At 43.1% G+C, this 20,271-nt stretch overlaps 1 protein-coding gene across 6 annotated transcripts in view; it reads left to right on the forward strand.

The window, feature by feature from the left end:
- Positions 1-20,271, forward strand: part of CPSF6 (cleavage and polyadenylation specific factor 6) — a 435,319-nt gene that overhangs the window by 188,120 nt on the left and 226,928 nt on the right. For 2 of the 6 annotated variants that reach the window (XM_078678596.1, XM_078678601.1), the window contains exons 6-7: positions 14,582-14,623; positions 16,144-16,284. The exons of 2 other annotated variants lie outside the window; for them this stretch is intronic. In XM_078678596.1, the coding sequence (XP_078534722.1) occupies positions 14,582-14,623; positions 16,144-16,284 (183 nt within the window). The remainder of the gene's footprint in view (positions 1-14,581; positions 14,624-16,143; positions 16,285-20,271) is intronic. 2 more of the 6 variants (XM_078678617.1, XM_078678608.1) reach the window with 1 other exon arrangement.

Below are 20,271 nucleotides of genomic sequence, written 5' to 3' on the forward strand. Positions count from 1 at the left end.
GATGCTCCCTGAAAGCCTACCAGCCTCTGGTATACTTGCTGACTGGTTTCTGCCAGCCTGCCACCTGAGACACTGTTCTGACCTCGTAAGGTTAGAGCCTTTTGCTCTCAGGAGAGCATCCCCTCCTACAGGATTTGCCCTGCTGACTAGACTCCTTGGGCTGGCGAGCTTCAAAGAAGCTGCAGCCTTTGGAATGCGAATCTGGCTTCCATCACAGGAGAGAAAGCCACCCCCTTGTCTAGAGCCCCCTTGGCACCTGGATAGGCAGGAAAATAAGATAGTCCGTGTAGGAAGGTAGGATCCTTCTAGTATGGTTACCCCAACTTTTTTGCTGGTGTGAGTGTTTTTTTTTTTTTTTACTAGTCTGGCTTGGATCCTGCTAATCAGGACCCCAGCCATTTTGCTTCCTCCCTAAATTTGATATGGTAAGTACTTTGGTACCTCCACAATTGACTGCTGGTGTACCCTTGAAAGTCCCTAGTGTATGGTACTAAGGTACCATGGGGTCTCCCTTGAGCTGCAGCATGTATTATGCCACCCCTGAGAGATCACTCAAACTGTGAGTACAGGCCTGCCATTGCAGCCTGTGTAAGCTGGTGCTGGCACCACTTACGACAGGTATGTATACTTGTATCTGAGGACACTTAAAACATATGTCACCTGTAATGCAGGCTTTTCAATCCTGAAGGCAGGGTGCTTGGTTTGAAGTGTGAGGGTGCCCCTGCATGATGTGGACACCCCAACAAACCCTGGAAATCTATTCTCCAGGCTTTGTAACTTCGATCAGCAATTTATAAACATAGAGTGGAAATTAGTCATCACAAGATGCCTGTATTGTGGCTGCACCAAACCAGGTCAAGCATGTTGCAATCAGACCCCAATACCCATTGCAGCGTTGGAAGTATGATCCCATGAACTGGAGTGATCTCTTTGGTATCCCCCCCCCCCCTCCCCCGTACTCCTGGTTACAGACTAGTCAGGGTCTGACAGCAAGCTGCAGACCACAGACCCAATTCTTACTTCTTACTGCTGAGCCAAGCTCAAGCAGGGTAAGGTAGAACAATAGGTTTCCTGTCGCTGGGATTTGTGACCAGCTTCCCAGACAGGACTTAGTGTATTGGGCTGGGGTGCTGGCGCTTGCCAGTGCCACTAGACTGCTTTGAATGGCACATTTGGTGCCCTTCTTGCATATTCTGATTTGAGCCGGTCCAGGGAGCCCTCGACTCCCGCACGGAACTGGACAAAGGACATTGGAGTATCCTCCCTTCTGTCCAGACCCTCCTCTGGGAGGGACCCCTCAGTCGTCCTAACCCCTTTCTTAGGGTATAAAAGAGCGTATCTGTGGGTAGGTCCTCAGATTAGTCATAGCACGAGACTCGACCCTGAAACCACGTCACTCAACGACCGTCTGAACACCTGTACTTTGCCTGGAACCAAGACTGCATCAAGGAAGACTCCTGCTGCTCCTGGTCTTGCTGATGTGCAAGTCTTCTTCGTCTTTGCTTGTGCTTCTTCCAGGGTCTTCAACAGACTTGTGGGCATTAAGGACACTCGAAGTAATCTGCCTTGAAGTGAAGGAGTCGCTACCCTGCATCTGCAGGCACCGCACTGAATCTGACCGGTCTGCTGCTCCTGATGTTCCACAGAGTTTGAAAGGCTCAGCAACACACGTGGTGGTGGTTCTGCAACTCACTGGAGGCCTGACATATCCTCTCTGCAATTTTGAGGCCCGTATCCCTCATCAGAACCGCTGGGACGAACCTCTGTGCACCGCTTCGACTTGCCGTTGCCAAAGCTTGTTGGCTCTTCAGAGATTTTCGGGCTACAAGAAGCGCCAGCCTCCAGCATCTCTTCCTGCCAAAATCTTCGTCCTTACCGCATCCTCTGCACCGTGGGCCTTCATCTTTCGTGAGCTGCTCGAGGTCCTCTTGCGACTCCTGTGCCTTTGGCCTGTGGGATCTCCTGAGGGTATCTTCTGCTTTAGTGGGCTCCTCTGCTTGCTTGGGTCTGCTCAGACTCTTCTGCAATTGGTGAGTCCCTTGGTCCTTGCTGGTCCCAACGTTGCTCCTTCGTTTTCCATGCCTATTGCTGCTTGCAAGGCTTGTTGGAGCTCCTGCCGGACACCGACCCCCTGGTTCTCTATTTCCGATGTGGTTCAGCTCGTGCATGGCTCCTGGTCTCACTCGGGGTCGTCTGGTCCTCAAAGCTTTAAGACAAGGTCACCGTCAACACTGCTGCATCTTCCGTCATCGATGGGCATTGCTCTTCCGTGCCTCCTAGTCACCTCAGAGTGGCATTGTCTCTGTCCTCACTGTTTGCAGGTTCTTTACTTCAAGAATCCACCGCATTCTTGCACCTTCTTCGCCAGCTGCATCTTTACTGAAGTCCTTCGTTATGGTCTAGGGCGGTTTCCGACGTCACTTCGCGCCTATGCACCCAGCTTCCCTGGTGTAGTATTCTAATTCCTGGGGTATCCACGGGTGGGGTGACTCCAACCTTCTGTCTTCCACTGGGTTTCTTTAGGGTCCACTGGTAAGGGTCCTTCTTCAAAACTGCAACCACGACTTTCCCATTAACTTCTATTGAGTATGCGGCTGTGGTCCCACACTGCACTCAGCCTCAGTGGGGTTCCTGGGTAATTACCTTTTGTGGCTCATAGGGTCCCCAGCTCTTCTGAGTCTCCTCGTCCAAGTCCCAACTTCAGTCGCAGTTCACATTCCCCTTTCTTAGTATATGGTTTGGTCTTCCCCTGGAGACCACTGTGTATTGTGCTTACTTATTGTAATTGAAGTATTGTTGTGTATTTGCATTGATACACCAATGTGTTAGTGAGTGTTGTGTAATAAATAGACTTTCATTAAACTTGCACCATCGATTAAGTTGGTAAAACAAGCTGTTTAACGCACCCTGCCTGCCCCCCTTTTCTGGCCTAAGCCTATAGGCTGCTCTCCACAGCTACCTTTTATAGAGCTTTCCAAGGTTGTCTAAGATCGCTAAAATCACCACAAGGATTGTCTGTATCAGTGCAAGGTGCTTTACTTCAATAAGTGTACACTATGTACCAAGCCAGCATCCGTCAGGTAGGCATGCCACCTCCAGGCTAGGACCACCTCTAAGGTGGGCTACTTTGAGGTAGACACGATTTTTCAGAAGTAGCCATCTTTTTGCTGGCATACTTAGGAATTCTGAGACCGGGTTATGCCCACTTCCCACAGGAAGTTGTCATAGAGGGGCCGTGATGACCCCTAGGGTCAGTAGCCCTTTAGCTACTACTTTACACTCCCCAACACCCCTAAATTCAGTATTTAGGGGAGCCCTTGGCACGGGAAAGGCAGATCCTGACGACCTAAGAAGAGAAAGGAGAATGAAGAGCCGCGAAAGCAGAGGGAAGAGAAGCAGTAGCTGACGTGGTACCAACCATGCCTGCCTATTGGCGTCCCTTCACGAAAACAGCACAAAAGTTGACTCATCCTGCAGCTGTTGACTCCAGAAACTTGGAAGGACTGTCTGCCTTCAAAAAGACAAGACCTCTTGTGAACAGCAGACCTATTCTGAAGAAACTCCACAGGAGGAGACTCTGAGGCCTCCGGAACCACCAAAAACCAACACATGAATCCACCTCTGCACCCTTCGCCTCCGGCCCGAGTTGAAGTGGGCCAACTGTGCCACCAGGGTTCCTCAGCCCTCCAGATCTTGAGTCTATCGTGGTTTCAGCCCTACTGGACCCCCCAATGTCACTTGCAGTCTCTGCATGCCGACCCCCTTTGCTGTGACTGTTCATGTAAGGAAAAAACCCAACACCTAAGCACACCTATGCACCTGTCGCTCTTGGAGAAGAGGACCAACTGTGCCCGGCGTCCCCAAGCTTCTCAAGACTTGAGCCACTTGCTGGTTCAGACCAGCTGGCTTCCTCCTGAGAGCCTGCAGCCTCTTTTTGCAGTGACTGATCCCCATTGAAATGCATTATGCTCCCAATGCTAATTTGCTTCCCGCACTCAGCCGCCCTTGTGCCACTGGTGGTGTACTGCTGGTGCTGTCTTGGACCTCGCCCACCACTCACCTTAATTCCTGTAGATTGGTCCTGTAAGTCGATGTACTGTACCGGTTTGCAGAACATGTTCTCCCTTCCATAGGATAACGTTGCAGAACTCAGATATTATAATGAGTGTCCATTTTATTAAGTGAAAATAATTTATATCTAAAAACGTACTCACCTGAACAATTTTTCTCTGATTCCTAAACAAAGATAAAGGTACTTGGTAGTTTTAGAAATTGTGTGGATCTCCTTCTTGAGTAGTGTCATTTATTAATCATTGTGTGTATTTGCAAATGTCTTGCTCTTCTTTGTAATACGCATAAGGCTGCTAGACCCTAATACCCCCCTAACAGCACTTTTGGATTGCCGATCAAGCCCCTGTACACTAATAAGTGAACCCCTGGCTCTTTACACAGTATTTTAGATTTTTGATATCTCACATGTAGAGCCAGCTTCCTAAACTGGACTATTCAAATGGTGTCTGATTAGCTGTTAGATTAGACCATTTTCTTATTAGCATGCTCTAAAAAATAAATTTCTAGCTTAAAACCGCATTCTATTTTTGGTATGCGTTGTGTTGGGACAGAAGTCCTCTGCATGCTTTTGAAAAGCTGTGACTTTTGCCATTGTATTTTTCTGGACAGCCCTGTATACTTTTGCCCCACTGAAATCTATATTTTAGTATTAAATCTTTTTTATTGAGCAACAAAGAAGAACTGCATGTTTAATACAACCATCCGCACCAGCTCGCGCACAAGGCGACCAAGGATAGGCGAGTAGCGTACACAGAACCATTGGGAGCTCTTACTGCAAGTATTAACACAGCAAGCCGCCTACAACCCTTCTGGGCCGGCCGCGTCATAAAGATTGCAGTGCAGGTGCAGATGGCGCTGATATTGGAGCACAAGTAAACAGAAATAACAAAAAGAGGAATTAACAAGCCCCACCCTCCCACCCCCCCTCCCACAACCGCCCTTCTCCTTGTCCGTAGAATACAAACAGAGTCCATAGATGATCACTTCGCTAGCGGTCTCCATCAAGTGTGGGGCGTGCTGGTATTTTGCGCTTGTGTAGCTGTGTCTTAGGCTCTGGGAGCGGTGTGTCCGCAAGGCGCAGTAGGCGCAGGTAGCGGGGGCAGCTCAGCTCACGGAATTCCCCTGTTAGCAGGGTCAAGAATGGCCTCCACAGTTCCGCAAATTCTACCCCTTTTCCTGCCTGGGCCAATGACAGCTTCTCCATTCCCAATATCGCCCACAGCCTATGTAGCCAACCCAGCTGCAGTGGGGGTTGGACGGCCCTCCAGTGTGGCACCACATTCTGTACAGCTGCCCCTAGTGCCACCGCAATAAGCCTCCCTCTCCAGGATTTTAGGGGGTACATCAAGGCGTTGGGGAGGCCCAGCAGGACATAAGCTGGGAATCTAGGTAATTGGGTATCTAGGTGGGAGTCTATCAGGTCTAGCATTGAGGTCCAGTAAGGCTGGAGGTGGACACAGCTCCAAAGTAGGTGTTCCAACGTTCCAAATTCCCCACACCCCCTCCAACAGCGATCGCTAACCCGGGGGTCCCATTGATGTAGCCGTTCGGGCGTATGGTACCAGTAAGTGGCAACTTTTGTCATAGTCTCAGTAAGGCCTGTGTGATGTGCAGAATGCCTGGCTCTATAATAAACCCCTTCCCATTCCTTCCGTGTGAGTTGTCTCCCATCTAACCCTTCCTGCGTTGTAGGTGTGTATGTTGGTGAGGAGCAGATGCTGGTAGAGGTCCGAGATCAGTTTTTTATCGGATGTGCGTGTCACCAGCCACTTCTCGTATGGGGTGAGTCGGCGCTGCGCCCCGGGGCGGATCGATGGATGCAGAACCCAGTGCCGGACCTGGAGGTAGTGCAGGCGTGGTAAGTGGCCATTTCTGTGAGATCAGGGAACCCCATGGGTGATAAGGGACCAGCGGTGTAAGTAAGGGTCCTTTATGAAAAGACTGTAGACAATCAAATATACATAGAAAAACAATGAGGCTTATTTGTTATCCAAGTTGACCAATCATAAATATTTATTTAATGCAAAATAAGGCATTGCACTGCGAAGGCGTACTCAAGAAATATCATATATTCAGGCACACAAATGTGACAAAAATACAAAAGTTTAGTCACAATCTGTCAGTACTAGTGCTCATTTGTGCAAGAATGAACAATTATAACAATTGAATCAAGGTACCATAGTTGACAACCTTTTGATTCATAGTGAAATATTAGGGCTTTCATCGGGACATACAAAGTTATGCCTGCGATAGTCTGGTTACAGCATATTTTGCCCGATCCAATGTCAAAGAGGGGCAATTGAGGGGAGGGAATGCTCGTATACACTGGGGATAATAAGGTGAAGAAGAGGTATGCCGTATCTGGAAAAAATAAACATCCTGCATTTAGGAAAGTTCTGCCTGTCTCGCCTTGAGGTCAAAGAAAACGCTTCATTACTGTCTGGCTCGACAACTCAAATCACAACCTACGGTGCAGCGACAAGGGGCCCCACTCGGAGACCGGGACGTCGGGATTGAATCTCAGCCAAGGACGTCCGCAGCTGAGCCATAGATCTTATTTCCTGAGGCGGGTTCCTGCTCGGACTCTTAAGCCAAGTCCCTCAGTTGATGCAGATCTAGATAAAGAAGACATCAGCCATGGGAAACACAACACCCGTCTCCACCGCCTTAGAACAGAATAGAGGCTGAGCACCGCCCTATAGTAAAGCATTCTAGTCCGCCACTGCATCAGGGCCACTGTTGGGCACTTAAAACATGTTTCAAATCTGGTACCCAGCCACCTCCCTGTGCCAAAGCATCTCATGAAGCCTTGGATCTCAGCTCCTGGCACCACCATTAAATCTGGTGTGGAAAATGCCCCCAAAGCCATCCTCTGCTTCGAAGCCGCCCTAGTCAAAATGTACCTTGTGCCATTTCCTCCAAAGGTGCTTTTGGCATCCAAATTGACCTTGGTGACAGCTGTGCAAATACCTTCTTTGGATCTAAATGCCTGGCATCCACAGCGCCATCACCCAAAGTCTCAGAGGATCAAGACCGGCTGATCCAGAAGTGCTTCATAAATACCCCCTCCCCCCGGCAAAAAAAACTGCCATGATCCTAAAACTCAGTGTTAGCGCACACCTAGTTTGTAATGTTCTCTCAAAACTAAAACTTGTTAATCTCGTATGTGTGCACACCATTTTCACATTGTCAAGTAAACAAACAAATTTGGGTAAATTACTGCAAGAAATGCGGAGTAGCTCTATTCATACAAAAATCTTTTAGCTTTTATTTGGCAAACGTAAATTATCAAACGTAATTTAGAATTTTTTTTGCATATTCACATAGCAAACAATGAATGCAATGAAAAAGTCTCGATGTCACTGTGACGTTAATCCGAAGCAGCCATTCTAACAAAATGTACACTTTCCCCAATACATTTTGGGATTTATCTAATTCCCTACTCAGGGCCCTCTGAAAAATAAATAAATAAATTCCAATTACCTTCAATGAAATGATGAAACAAACATACAGGGTTGTCGACTGAAGCACCCAAGAAATGCATAGACTTGGCAATCGTACTCCCAGTGAATACTGGCATGTAGAAATGTGAAAAGAAAGAGCCCAGACAGAACCAAAAAGTGAAAATAAAGACAAAAACCTCAACCCTAGGGCACTATACAACGACATGCTGGGGTACCGATTCATGCAGACAGTGTATAGGCTTATTCATCATGCCCTGGTGTGACAAAAGAAATTCCACCCATCACCACTGCTTGTCAAAAAAGAGAGACTGCCACTTCGGAATGGCAAACCAAACCCTTAGTGTGCTTTGAAATGTCCATTGGTTAACTTTGTCACTCCTATTTGCTTGCTTCCAATTCAGTGGCTTGACTTCCTGTTTTTGTTTTGTTTCTGCCCAGGACCATGTCATCTTTACCATGCTTTGGATTAGCTGATTTGTATCCTTCCTTCTGCTCAAATTTAGGGAACTTCTTTTTTTATTTAGCACTTCATAAGAGTGCGTGTTCATTGCTGTGTGAATCTTTCTGGATTCACATGTGTCCTTTTCCTCCATCTAGTGGTTAGGTTTGGAATTGTCTCAATGTTTTTTTTGTTGTTGTGCGTTTTGTGTAACATTTGTGGTGTGGCCTTCATCTGACGTCAGATGTACATCACAGAGCCCAATTGCGTGATTCCCATCTTCAGATTCTTTTTCTGCCATTGGGAGTGGATCCAGTGGAGCAAGCTCAAGAACGTAGTGGAGATAAAGAAGTTTGTGTTATCGAAAAATGGGAAAACACTGATAAACACCTAGGAATCTGTACATCGAAAAGGATTGCTGAAGGCCTCGGGGTTAGGTATCCCTCCAAGACCACACGGTCCTTAAGCACAGGGTGTTGAGAACATATTGGTGCATAAGCCATTCAGGTTCTGCCCTGGAGGCCACCACAAGTTAGTGCAGAAGGATAGTCTCCTAGCTCGCAAATTGTGCCTGCCGAGGTACCACACGAAGATGGGCTGTAATGCCTGCGCTGAGTTTCAGCCAGAGAATCTTAGAATAGAGGTGGGTTAATTACACCATCACGCAGAAACATACTCCTTTGACTGATGTGATGTACAGCGGAGCTGCTGCCGAAATAGTAAAACCACAGACTTTGCTGAAAGGGGAAGACGCTGAGGAAACAGTTGCCGAAAGCAGAAAGCACAAGGTACTGGGAAGATCTGGATTGGACACCACCACAAAGAAGTCTTTCTCCACTTAGAAGGGCCGAACAACGAGCTAAGAAGGATGCATAGCTGGACGTTTCAATGAGCAAAAAGCACGAGTAGATTCTAAGATTAGTAGTAGGCAAGGCCAAATACCAGTTCACCATGCCACCCTTTAGGATAAAATATGTACCACAGGTCTTCACAAAGTACTAGCTGCCGTAGTGGCCCACCTGGTAAGAATGGTGATGTACATCTACTCCAATGTAGATGACTGGCTCATAAAGGCAAAGCCATGCCAGCAGTGTAAGGAAAACAAACTCAACTATACAAACAGTGCACAAACTTGGATTCTCTATCAACTTAAAAAAAGCCGTCCATACAACCAGAGAAAACAAAAGATTTCCTATGGGCACACTGGATTTACAATGGGGGAAAGTCTTCCTTATACAGAAGCGGGTTGAGGCAAAGATTGAAAAAGTTCTCCTCTACCAGAAGGGGTAAGCTCTGACAGTGAGGACGGTGTGCAAACCCATGGTGATGACAAACCATGGATACAAAATAGTAGGCTTCACATGAGACCGTTCCAGGAGTGATAGCACACATACTGGTCACAAGTGACTGAGTTGAGAAGCTAGTTGTAACAAAAACTGTACACAAAGAAATACAATGTTGGAACAGCAAGAACATCACAGAAGGCAGACCTTTGAGACAACCAACTCCCATGGTGAACAGGCACATTTAAACACACAAGTATTCTGGAACTCAGGACAATATTTATAACCCTTAAAGCTTTCCAGTCACAAGTCTGGGGAAAAGTGGTGCACATACAAATTAATAACACTACAACCATGTTCTGCCTCAACGAACAAGGGGGAAATATTGCACAAATTATCCACCAAGAGACATGAACATGGACATTACAAAGGAACTTAATGCTAGTGGCATTCCACCTGCCAGGAGTGGAGAAAACAGAAGTAGACCGACTAAGCATAAAAAACAGCATGTCCCATGAATGAGAACCGGACCAGCAATTGCTACAGCATATTTTCAACAAATGGGAAAACCCCACAGGTGGGCTTGTTCTCATCACAGGAGAACGCATGATGCCCAGACTTCCATCCAGATATTCAAGCCAAGCCGCCTATCGACTGATGAATGGTCAGGGACATTTGCATACATTTTTCCATCAATTCTCCGTACCCCAGTAGAGATAAGAGAGGTACAAACAGTATGTAGCTTAGAAAAGAAAAGTACTGAAAACATTTTTAGTCTCCTAAGGGTTGCTACTACATCAGCTTTTCAAGCCTCTGTGATCACTTTATAGAAAGGGACCACCTATTTAGTCATTTTGTTTTCATTTCTATTTTCAGCCTTACTCCCTGATAATATGATTACTTTCTGTATACACTGTCTGTTCTTTTCTGAGAGACCAAATATCTCTTTGAGCTTCAGGCTCTTCTACCCTTCTTGGTAAGTGTATCTCTTTTTGGAAAAATGTGAATGTATGCTTTGATGCCTAACCAGGAGTTTTAACAGGTCTTCAGTTGTAATATGAGCAGAGGAAATGGTAGTCTTGCTGTTTAGATTTTTTTAATGTTGTGGCCTTGTACGCTAAATCCAGAAGCTCTGCATGAGATTGTGGACCTCACCTTATTGAGCTGTGCATGCTTTAATGCTGGTGAGATCCAGAGATTAAATACTGAATTAGGTAAGTGAAGGTCCCTGGAGTTTCAGAGGATAAAGCCACAATAAGCATTTTTACGTTGGCATGATGGGAGATGCCTTTCAACTCATTGGCTTGTACCCTTAAATGTACAAACTAACTTTAGAGGCACAAATGCTTATCTCCACCTTCCAGCACCCAAAGCGACGAGCAATATTGTTACATTTGGGCTTGGAGCAGCATATAACCAAGGATGCTGAAGAAAGGGCATGTATGTTTCCACAATATCCCTTTAGTACTTTGTATCGCAGTCCCTTCTTATCTACAAATTCTCAATAGCTACCCCATTTGCAGAATATACAGTGGAAAGAAAGGTGAAACATCACCTGCAAAGAGGTACTTTTCAAATGTAATACTATGTCTGGACAAAAATAAATTTCAATGCCTCAGACCTTGTCTACATCGCTGCTAAGCTAACATGTACGCAGAGAAGGAAAATTCAATCATAGTGGCTCTCCAGCTAGCTGATTGCTGCCCATTAAGTGTTCTTTGTTTAGTTATTCCATCCATTGTATGTTTCTTCAATTAACGTGCTTTTGGAAATGTTCCTAGTCATGGGAGAGTTCTCAGTAAATTTGTGATAGTATGTAAATATGAGCTTTAATACCCCTCAAAAAAATGTGGGCTGCTTTCAGTGGATAAACCCATATTATAGTCAAGTAGGACCGAGTCAGAAGAGGTTTCACCACTTATGCTGTGCATGAGTCCTTAATAGAACTCTGCTTTTATTTCTACAAAAGGCAGTTAAATAGAATAATTTTAAGTGGTGGCGGCTAACTATTCTTGTTTTGAAGCTCTTAACAGGCTGTTGTGCCTGATGAGTTCAATCAGTCTGAGTAACATTTGGTTAAGTGAGGGTCACTTTCAGCTCCGAACCCTGAGCCCTCCCAAAAAAGCTTTTTAAATTCTGCAAATCCAGTAATCCATAAAACGTTCAGCAAGCACGACCACCTCCATTATGAATGTTTCCAGCTAGTTTTCAGCTATGCTAAGTGCCAGAGGTCAATGCACATCTAGCACTTATTTCTTTGTATGTTTCCATGACGGAAAAAGACTGATGTGCGAAAAACCAGAGGTCCTAAAATAAAAATGTATAGAAGCATGTTACCGAGTTGCTGTAAATATCTCTGCAATCTCCGGATAAGTATGCTGTTAACTGATCCTATATCACAACCAGCTGTGGTATTCTAAGTCATGTTGGCAAGTAATAGTATGCACTTAATGGATCAGACATTGAAAGGTCTTCTGGAAAGGTAGACTCTTGGAGTCCACATTCCCAACCTAGAAGCAGTTACATTGGACCCAAAGTACTTCATTGGTTCTCAGACAGCTCTGTGTTGACCATGATGGACAGCATGTACAGGTAATGAATTGGAACAGGATATCGGGGAGACCGTAAGAGAGACTAGATCTCCCTATCATGCAGACAGCTGTACTTGATCAAGCATATAATATCTGTCAACTAAAGTCCAGAATAAGCAATCTAGTACATCTGTCTTAAGCTTCGACAAAAGGACTTTCCTGAATTGTTGAGACAGCTGCAGCAAATAGGTGGATTCTACCAAACAACGACCTCTTTGTGACTTGAGAAGAAAAATGTATATGCTGCGCCATGAACAGTTCTTGTGGGTGAACTTGAATCCATGGTTCAGGAGATACCTCTGCTCTTTGACTCCATCCTTCTGACTCTAATTGACAAACTGAGACTTGTTATCTGGTGAATGATCTTGATTGCTCCCATGTGGAAGATACACCCATTCATCAATCTGATGTTCAGTCTCCCTTGAGGAATTGAGAAAGCATTCTAGAAAGTTCCGCACAGGCCATTAACTTAACAGCCTGGTTCACAAAGTTAGTTTGTCCCAGCATGGGTCCAGAATGGCTAGATCCACTTAAGATTTTTAGGTTGGCTACAGAAAATAAATTCACATACAGTTGATTCAAATTAAATTGATTTACATATTGGTTATATTGAAATTCTGATGAGGGGCTTGACTTCGTGCTCTACATTGACTCCTCCGTTCTGGTATAGGGACACCTGGCATTCCTACCAGTTGAATGAAAATATTATGTGAAGTAGGCCAGCCTTGAGAAATATGGTGTTTGAAAGCATGCACACCATACAAGAGACACTCCACGCCCCCTCATGCCCACTTAAGCAATTTTGCTGAATTACTGAAAAATTAGCTGAGTAGCCTGATAGTCATGATTTTACAGGCACACATTGCCATAAACCAAAATACACCTGGCAGCATGTTGGGGCAAAAGCAAATGTCACCTGATTGTAAAATTGTTAGCACTTTTTTGTACTTTCTCGCTGCCTGAGGTTGTTAAATATTAAAACTTGTTATTTCATGTCATAATAAGAAAAGTTCAGTATCAGAACTCGTCATATGCATAAAAAGCATATATGCTGCCTAGTAAAGAAAGTTCTTGAAAAAATAAATCTACTATTATTTAATTCCAGCATGCAATCTATGTGTAAAAAAAACCTGTTGCTGTTCTAAAACATTAAAACCAAAATAAATATTGTAGCAGACAAACAGAGAATATTATTCAACATAATAGTTGCAAATCAATCACTGATGTGCCATATAGGTTTCCTTCTTGCCCATGCTCTTCAGTCTTGTGCTCGCTGTTTCAATCATATTTTTTATGGACGCCAGAATGAATCCAGTCCGAATAAAAGTTATTTTTCCCACGCTCACAAATGTGGTCATGTGTGGGATAGTCTTCAGCGCTAACTGGATCTCTCTAGACCTTGTATCTCTTTTGAATCTTTCTGCTCACTATCAAAAGAAAAAAGTGTACATGATGTACAAGGGAGCTGTAGGGGGAGGAGCAGTATGCATGTGTGGTAGAGTGAAAGTGACCAACTCTTTAGACCTAATTTTTCTAGGAACATTATTCTGAAAGTCACTACCTCTCTGACAACAATGTTTATTTTTATAAATGTTTATGAAAACTAAATGTATGGAAATTTGTCAAGGATGTACATGTATTTTAACATAGCTGTGAGCCTTCGCCTTTTAACTATCAGTGTGAGCACCAAAACAGTCTGCAAATGTGTTTGCAATTGCTCCATTTGATACACTTTCCTCTAACACTTTTTAATTAAGTAAGGTTGCAAGTTGTGCTCACAGTGATTTCAAGGATATCAGTAGCAGGTTTGTGCCAAGTGGAAAAAAGATGCTAACTATGATTGAGCCTATATTTACACGTCCATCTATTTCAAGTTAATCTCAAAATGTTCATGCTTGGTTTTTGCAAATCATTTTCGCCACTGCTATAAGCCGAATGTAAAATGAAGCTCTAAATCAAGTAACAATCATAACAATATTTTGCTTTGGGTCATTCATAAAACAGTTTGTATAGCCTGTCACAATCAGTAAATATAGTGCCTTTGGCTTTTACTGGCCAGTTTAGCTTGTAATGCCAAATAATGCTCAGAGATTGTGGGGGTCCCCATATGTGCCTTAGAAAATATGCCTATCTTAGGCTTTGCATTATCTCTTTTCTCCTTCATGAGCTAATAAGAGGGTGATGCAGGAGTGCCCATCAAAAATCTATATAATTGCCCCCTTGTGGCGCCTGCTACCATAGAAGTCCAGTGTCGGTTGAACCACTGATCACAAGAGTGTGATGGAAAATTAGCAATTTCAAATCCCAGTTGGATCTTTAAAGGCTTCCTTCCTTTAAACATGGATGGAAAATAAGCAAAGTATTATATGAAGTGATTGCAAATTAGGTGTAAACGACTACATGAAAAATGAGGTGCAGCTCAAAATGTAAAATTTGAATTTTGCACCCTTCGTAGGACAGTTAGGTTAAAATTACAGGTCATGTATATGGCAGGACATCAAGTATGTTACTGTGGTATTTGGTGGAGGTTAAAACAACGTAATCGGTGTGGTAGGGTTTGGCGTTTGAGAGTAGGGCAGGATGCTCCATTCCAGTAACGTATGATTTTGGGTAGGTAACATCTTACTTTTAAATACTGTTATTGCCTATTTGTTTCAGAATACAAGCAGTAGATGTATCTGCATCGGGTAAATGAACAGACTGCATAACTAAGCTTGATTTTGGGTGTTTCAGATGGACTTCCCTGGCCACGGCCACTGTTTCAGCAAAACCATGGTGAGGAGTGACAGCCAGTTGGATCTTTTTTCTACATTCTCAGTTTTATTCTTGTTTGTGTCATCGACAGATTTAAATTTCATGAAATGTTTTCACTTTGAATTGGTTAGTGTATGCTTCGGGTTAGTGTATGCTTTGGAAGATTAAATACAATTGACAAAGTTCTAAACTGTTCTGAAAGAAGCTGTTCTACCACTTCACCACTACTCCTCTCCTCTGTGCAGTTTGCTGAAAACCGATTATTGCAGACCACCTCATTCTGTTTTGGTGATCGTTCCTAATTGTAATTTGCAAGTGCAACATACCTAGGTGGGCTGATTGAATAATTTACTTCATTTTCATTTTTTCACTTACTTTACTTCATTTTGAGACCTTCCTTTCTGAGCACTAATTTTAATGTCAGTATAACTTGACTTTAGACTTCCCTTGTAACCCTATTTTGATTAATTGTGGATTTTAGAAAGTAATTTGTGTATGTGTGTGATTCCCTTAGCAATCGCAGAATATATATTGGTTGAATAGCTAACGTTTTGGGGTATTTTCAGATACTAGTAGCATACACAGGTGTAGGCTTTTTTTCTTCAGACCCTGTTATTGACTACAGTTAACCTTAGTGCTATCTTACTGCCATAAAAGTAGTGCTACCTTACTGTTTTCTATCATTACTCATTTCTTGGATCTCTATTTTCCTGACATTGGCTTTTGTGTATGATTCCACCAAGACTTTTATGCCTGATGCAGTATCCCTTTAGACATGCCATATTCAAATCAAACGTTCTGCTACTCTATGCTTTTATCTCAGGTTAACAGCAAAAATGCTGCCTTAAATCCCATTTTGTTATCGCTCCAGTCTGGAATTCACTTAGTGTGCAAAATAAACCTGCTGAAATACTGTAAATTCAGTGGGTGTGAATCCTTTGAGGTGGTCAACTACTAGCAAGTGTGATCGATATATGAAGACATTTCATGGTAGATCCCAAAATATCCATTAAGTGCTGCATCGGGCAATGGAGTAATTAGTGGATATGATTGAAACACATGATATTTACAGTAGCATTGAAAATGACTTGTATGGCCTAAGAGCCAATCTGTGAAGCTAATTTAGCTTTATTCACATGCGCTTGTATATAAGGAATATTCTAGTTTGGGATTAACTTGTCACTTGAGGTATGTGGACAAGCAAAGATTTGCTCCAAGAGCTCCTTGGGCAGCAGTCCTCCCTCCTCCCCCTCTTCTGCAAGGACCACGTTTTTCAGCCTACTTGTCTGTACCGGGTAAACCAGTAGCATTGGTGCTTTCAGATGATGGCTTTCTCTACGTCCTACTTTGCTCAATAATGTAAGCCTTGTTGGAGGCATAGGGTTGTTTTAGTTTTGAATTTAAACATTCTAAATCTGTTTTCAATCCCCCCCAAAATTTTGTTTTATGAATTTATGCAATCAGTTAAGTGTCAGGGGACTGCTTGCCTTGAGTGCCTGTCCTCATTAATGCCTACAGTTGCTGGACCTGTTTTCCAACAGTGCCAGCTGGATCTGGAAGAGAACGGGTCTCCTATCCTCAATCAGGGCACCACGTCCTCCCTAGGGAACGCAGACTGCCTGAAGGACCTCCACCTCGCGGGGTCAGAAGTTCCAGGGGCAGAGATGATCGCCAAAACAGAGGTAAGCAAATCAGTGTCTCTTATTTTATTATTTTTTCCCATTAGCACTTTCACCTGAAGACGTTGCTTGCAAGACCATTAAAATATCTTGCAAACTTTAACGTGCATCTCTGGCAGCAAGGCCTGTTCTCGGGTACAAGATGGACTGAAGCAAAAATTCACTGTTATGAAAACGGGTGTCATTTTGTGAAATGGGGAGTCTGCAGAGAACAAATAGGATGGTTCTAAATGATTGGGAAAAGAAATGGATACCAGCGTAGTGTCCTTTATTTCTAATTATGTCCTGGCAGAAATAGCATTTTATCACATGTATGTTGTTCAGAAAAGTATCACTTCATTATCCTAAGACAGAATGCTGCAAACTGATTGTTTTTTCTTGAGAATTCTTTTAGAGGTTGTCGGATTATCGCAATACTATCTGTAAAAATTCCTTCAAGTCAGCCACAGTTCATGTGCGCAGTTACTTACAGTGTGACGCTTTGACATGCTGTGCAAACTTATTGAAGATCTGTCTGGAAGGAGTTTACTGGTCGCAGCAGAAGGATGTTCATGCATAAACATATTTCCTTTTTCTTAGTAATTCTCGCCTTTGCTGCAACATTTGGTAGTTTGAGCGGCAAGTGCAAAACTGTGATTAGGAATGCTACCTCTTGTGATACTAAGGGACAACAGTATTCCAAAAGTTACTTTTAATCTTACTAGTGGAGGTTACAAATCTCGGTTAGTATGTGTGTGTGGGCACATTCTGGAGATAAGTTGAATGTTTCAGCTTAACATTGCTTTTAGGGAAATGAGAAAAATCTCCTACAGTACTCATTACAGATGTTTGGAGAACTCTGACCTCTTAATGAGAGAACATATCTTCTAACAGATTTTGGATTGGTGCTCTGGTTTTACCATGTGCTAAATCCACCCGTCTTCCCAGAGCATTTGTTGCAAATCTTTGTTTTGCAGTTTCCATATAAAGCATTTATGGTTTTTTGATACTTTCATATCTGTAGCACATTTCTATCATTTTTATGTTACTGGGGACTTTTGGAATGCTTGTGCCCCTTTGAATCTAGGATTTCTGTTGATGTACATCAGTTATGTGTTGGCATTGTATTACTTTTCCAGTTGTTTGAAGGTGTATCATATTGGATAGTGGTTTAGTAAGATTATAAAATTTTATTATGCCAGTAATTGCTTATGTTGTTCTGGATCTATGAAGAGCACAAAATGTTTTTCGTGCCATGTGTTTTGTTGTGCTCGGCCGGTGGGGTGACCTAAGGTACCAGACATATTTGCTATTATATGCCTTTGATTCAGTATTGTGCATGCATCTGTGTGTATGAAACATATTTAAACCACCTACTAAATGTTTTTATATGGATAGAATAAAGAATAAAGGTAATCGGTGTGCTGTTGGTGGGAATGCTTAGCCAGCTTCATTGTTTGGAGCAGCGGTGAGTGCAAAATGGTGCCAAGGACGCGTTTGAATGTTGATATGGATGCGTTTTGAGGTGTCCGACATTTAGCAAACAAATTTAAAACTGTCTGCACTTAATAATGTTAGATTGTATTTAATGTACATTAGTGTTGCGTGATGTATTAATTTAGGTAATATGTATGTACATTATCTGCACCATTTGGACGGAAACTTGTTGCCAACTTAAAGCCATGATGTACACATTAGGCTAGGGGTTGTCTACTGTGTACGGTAGGTTCTGGATTTTTTAATTGACGTAATCAGTCAGACTAATATCAATATTTGTGGCTAGGAATATATGGGTAGCATTAATCTTTCTGTATGTTCTTTCTGCTATTCTGTTGAAGTATACAAAGGAGCAGTGCACATCTTAAATTCATATAGCTACATGATCTCATAGGATTGTGACATTAGAAATTGAATAATTCTATGGTATGCTCTTTCATGTGAGCTTTGGACATGTCATTGTTGTTTACTAATCTTGTTCTAGGCTGCACCGTTGATAAAAACTGTCCTCTTCACACGAGGACTTATGCCATGCAGTCACAAACTGCATAAGTGGGTAATGAACCTTGATAAGGGTTTAGTGAGGATCCTCGGATCAAAATTGAGTAGGTGGAAATAGGTTATTGGGAGTTAATGCAGTAAAATGATGGACTTGAGGAATATGTGGCATACTGTCTCTGTAGGTAGGCGGAAACAATTGCAGCTCAGTACTTTTCACATTGTGCATTTGGCCTATCCAGCAGCAGATGGTAGAGACTAAACATTCTGTAAGACATGGGCAGGTTTGATATTGATGCAATAGCAGGTCATATATCCAAATAAGTTTTCTGATAATGCCCATCCCTTAAACCACTTTCTAAGAGGTTGGCTTGATGTAAATTCCAGCACTTTCAGTCCACTCTAAAAAGATGATCTTGGACCATGTCTCTCCATTTTAAAAGCACTTTACAAGTACCACAAGACTAACTGTCCTCACAGATATTTAATTTTTCATTCCATACTTCTATCTGCCTACGATCTACACTTGGGTGTGAAGCCTGCGGTAAGGGCAACTCTAGCCCACCTTAATGATGACCAATTGGCAAAAGGTATTCTTGACCCACAACACCACTAGCTTTTGATGCAATAGGATAAAACTCTCTTACCTCATTTGGAGTTCTTTGATATCTGTCTGATGGTCTTTAAAACCTTTTAATAGCATTTAGTGCATAATACTGAGTTTCAGGAAAGAAAGAAATTCCCACATGCGTGAGGTAAACTGTCCTAAAAAAGGAGAGGATGTCCCGCAAGGATTAACAGAGTAGAATAGAATGTTAAATTAACATATTGCCAATTTACACAGTACTAACTTGCACATATTGAGTATCTACTGAATTAGCATTCTTATGCCTTCTTCTATTCTCCGATTCCTCACCTTTAGAATATTCCTAGCCAGCAGGCGAAATCTGGAAATCTGACTAGCTTGTGTGTGTGGCAGGTGGGGCTGTCTGATTCGACGACAGCCATGTACAGACTAGAAGAGTTTTTCCATGTTCTATTCCATGAAGTTCTGACTGTTGATGTGCACCGCCTTCAAATACTGCCTAATTGGTAGAATTCCTTTTTGTCATTTACACTTTACACCACACAGAGTGACAGCTTTTCATTTTATTAAGGCTTTTATTTGTTTAATATCATGCCTATGCCACTGAGCAATTCTTTCAGAAAGACATCAGGAAGGATCCGGTCTCTTGGACTCTGTAGGTTGTTACATTCTCAGATCTATAGGCGGAAACTAGCACTGTAGGCTAATGAGAACAGTCCAGTTCTTAGATGACAATGGGAACATTCAACATTCTTAAAAGTGAAGGCTATGATCATTCAGAAAAGTGAGGAGTAACCTACCATGAAGTATTTCCACTTGATGAAATGACTAGCAAGTACCTTGTGAGATTCCAGATTTGCCATTTGAGATGTAGTCCGGCTTGAGCAGTGCAGACCTTTCTTAGACTACATTCTTTACCAGGCAGAAGCTTTACCAGGCAGGGATCTCAAGCCAGTAAGCGATTACAAATAACTGGCAGTGAGTAATATTGTCATTTACCAGTAGTGACCTGGAAGCACAGTACTATTGTGCTTCCCAGCGGTCAGTCCTGTGCTGCAATCCCCTTACCGGGTTCCCACATAGGTTCCCGCAGTAGGATTTCCACCTGCTCCCACTTCCTGGGGCAGCCCCTGATTTCATACGCTGTTTTTTCCGCGGTTGTACACCATTCAAGGTCCTCCATCCAGCCTAGTAACCTTGGTATATCTGACACCCTCCATTTCTTGGCTATATTGCGCTTCTCAATTACCAGTCCCAGTATTACCTAGGTTTTTTCTTTCTCACTGAGATCAGTGGGTTACCATACATTGAGGAGACACCATTTCGGGGTAGGGGGTCAGCTCCACTCCTGTTATCCCGCTCAGTTTTCAGACTATGGCCGCCCAGTACTGTTGTCTGAGAAAGCAGTCCCATAATGTGTGGTAGTATGT

The sequence above is a fragment of the Lissotriton helveticus genome, chromosome 1_1, assembly GCF_964261635.1.
Source record: "Lissotriton helveticus chromosome 1_1, aLisHel1.1, whole genome shotgun sequence".
NCBI lineage: Eukaryota > Metazoa > Chordata > Amphibia > Caudata > Salamandridae > Lissotriton > Lissotriton helveticus.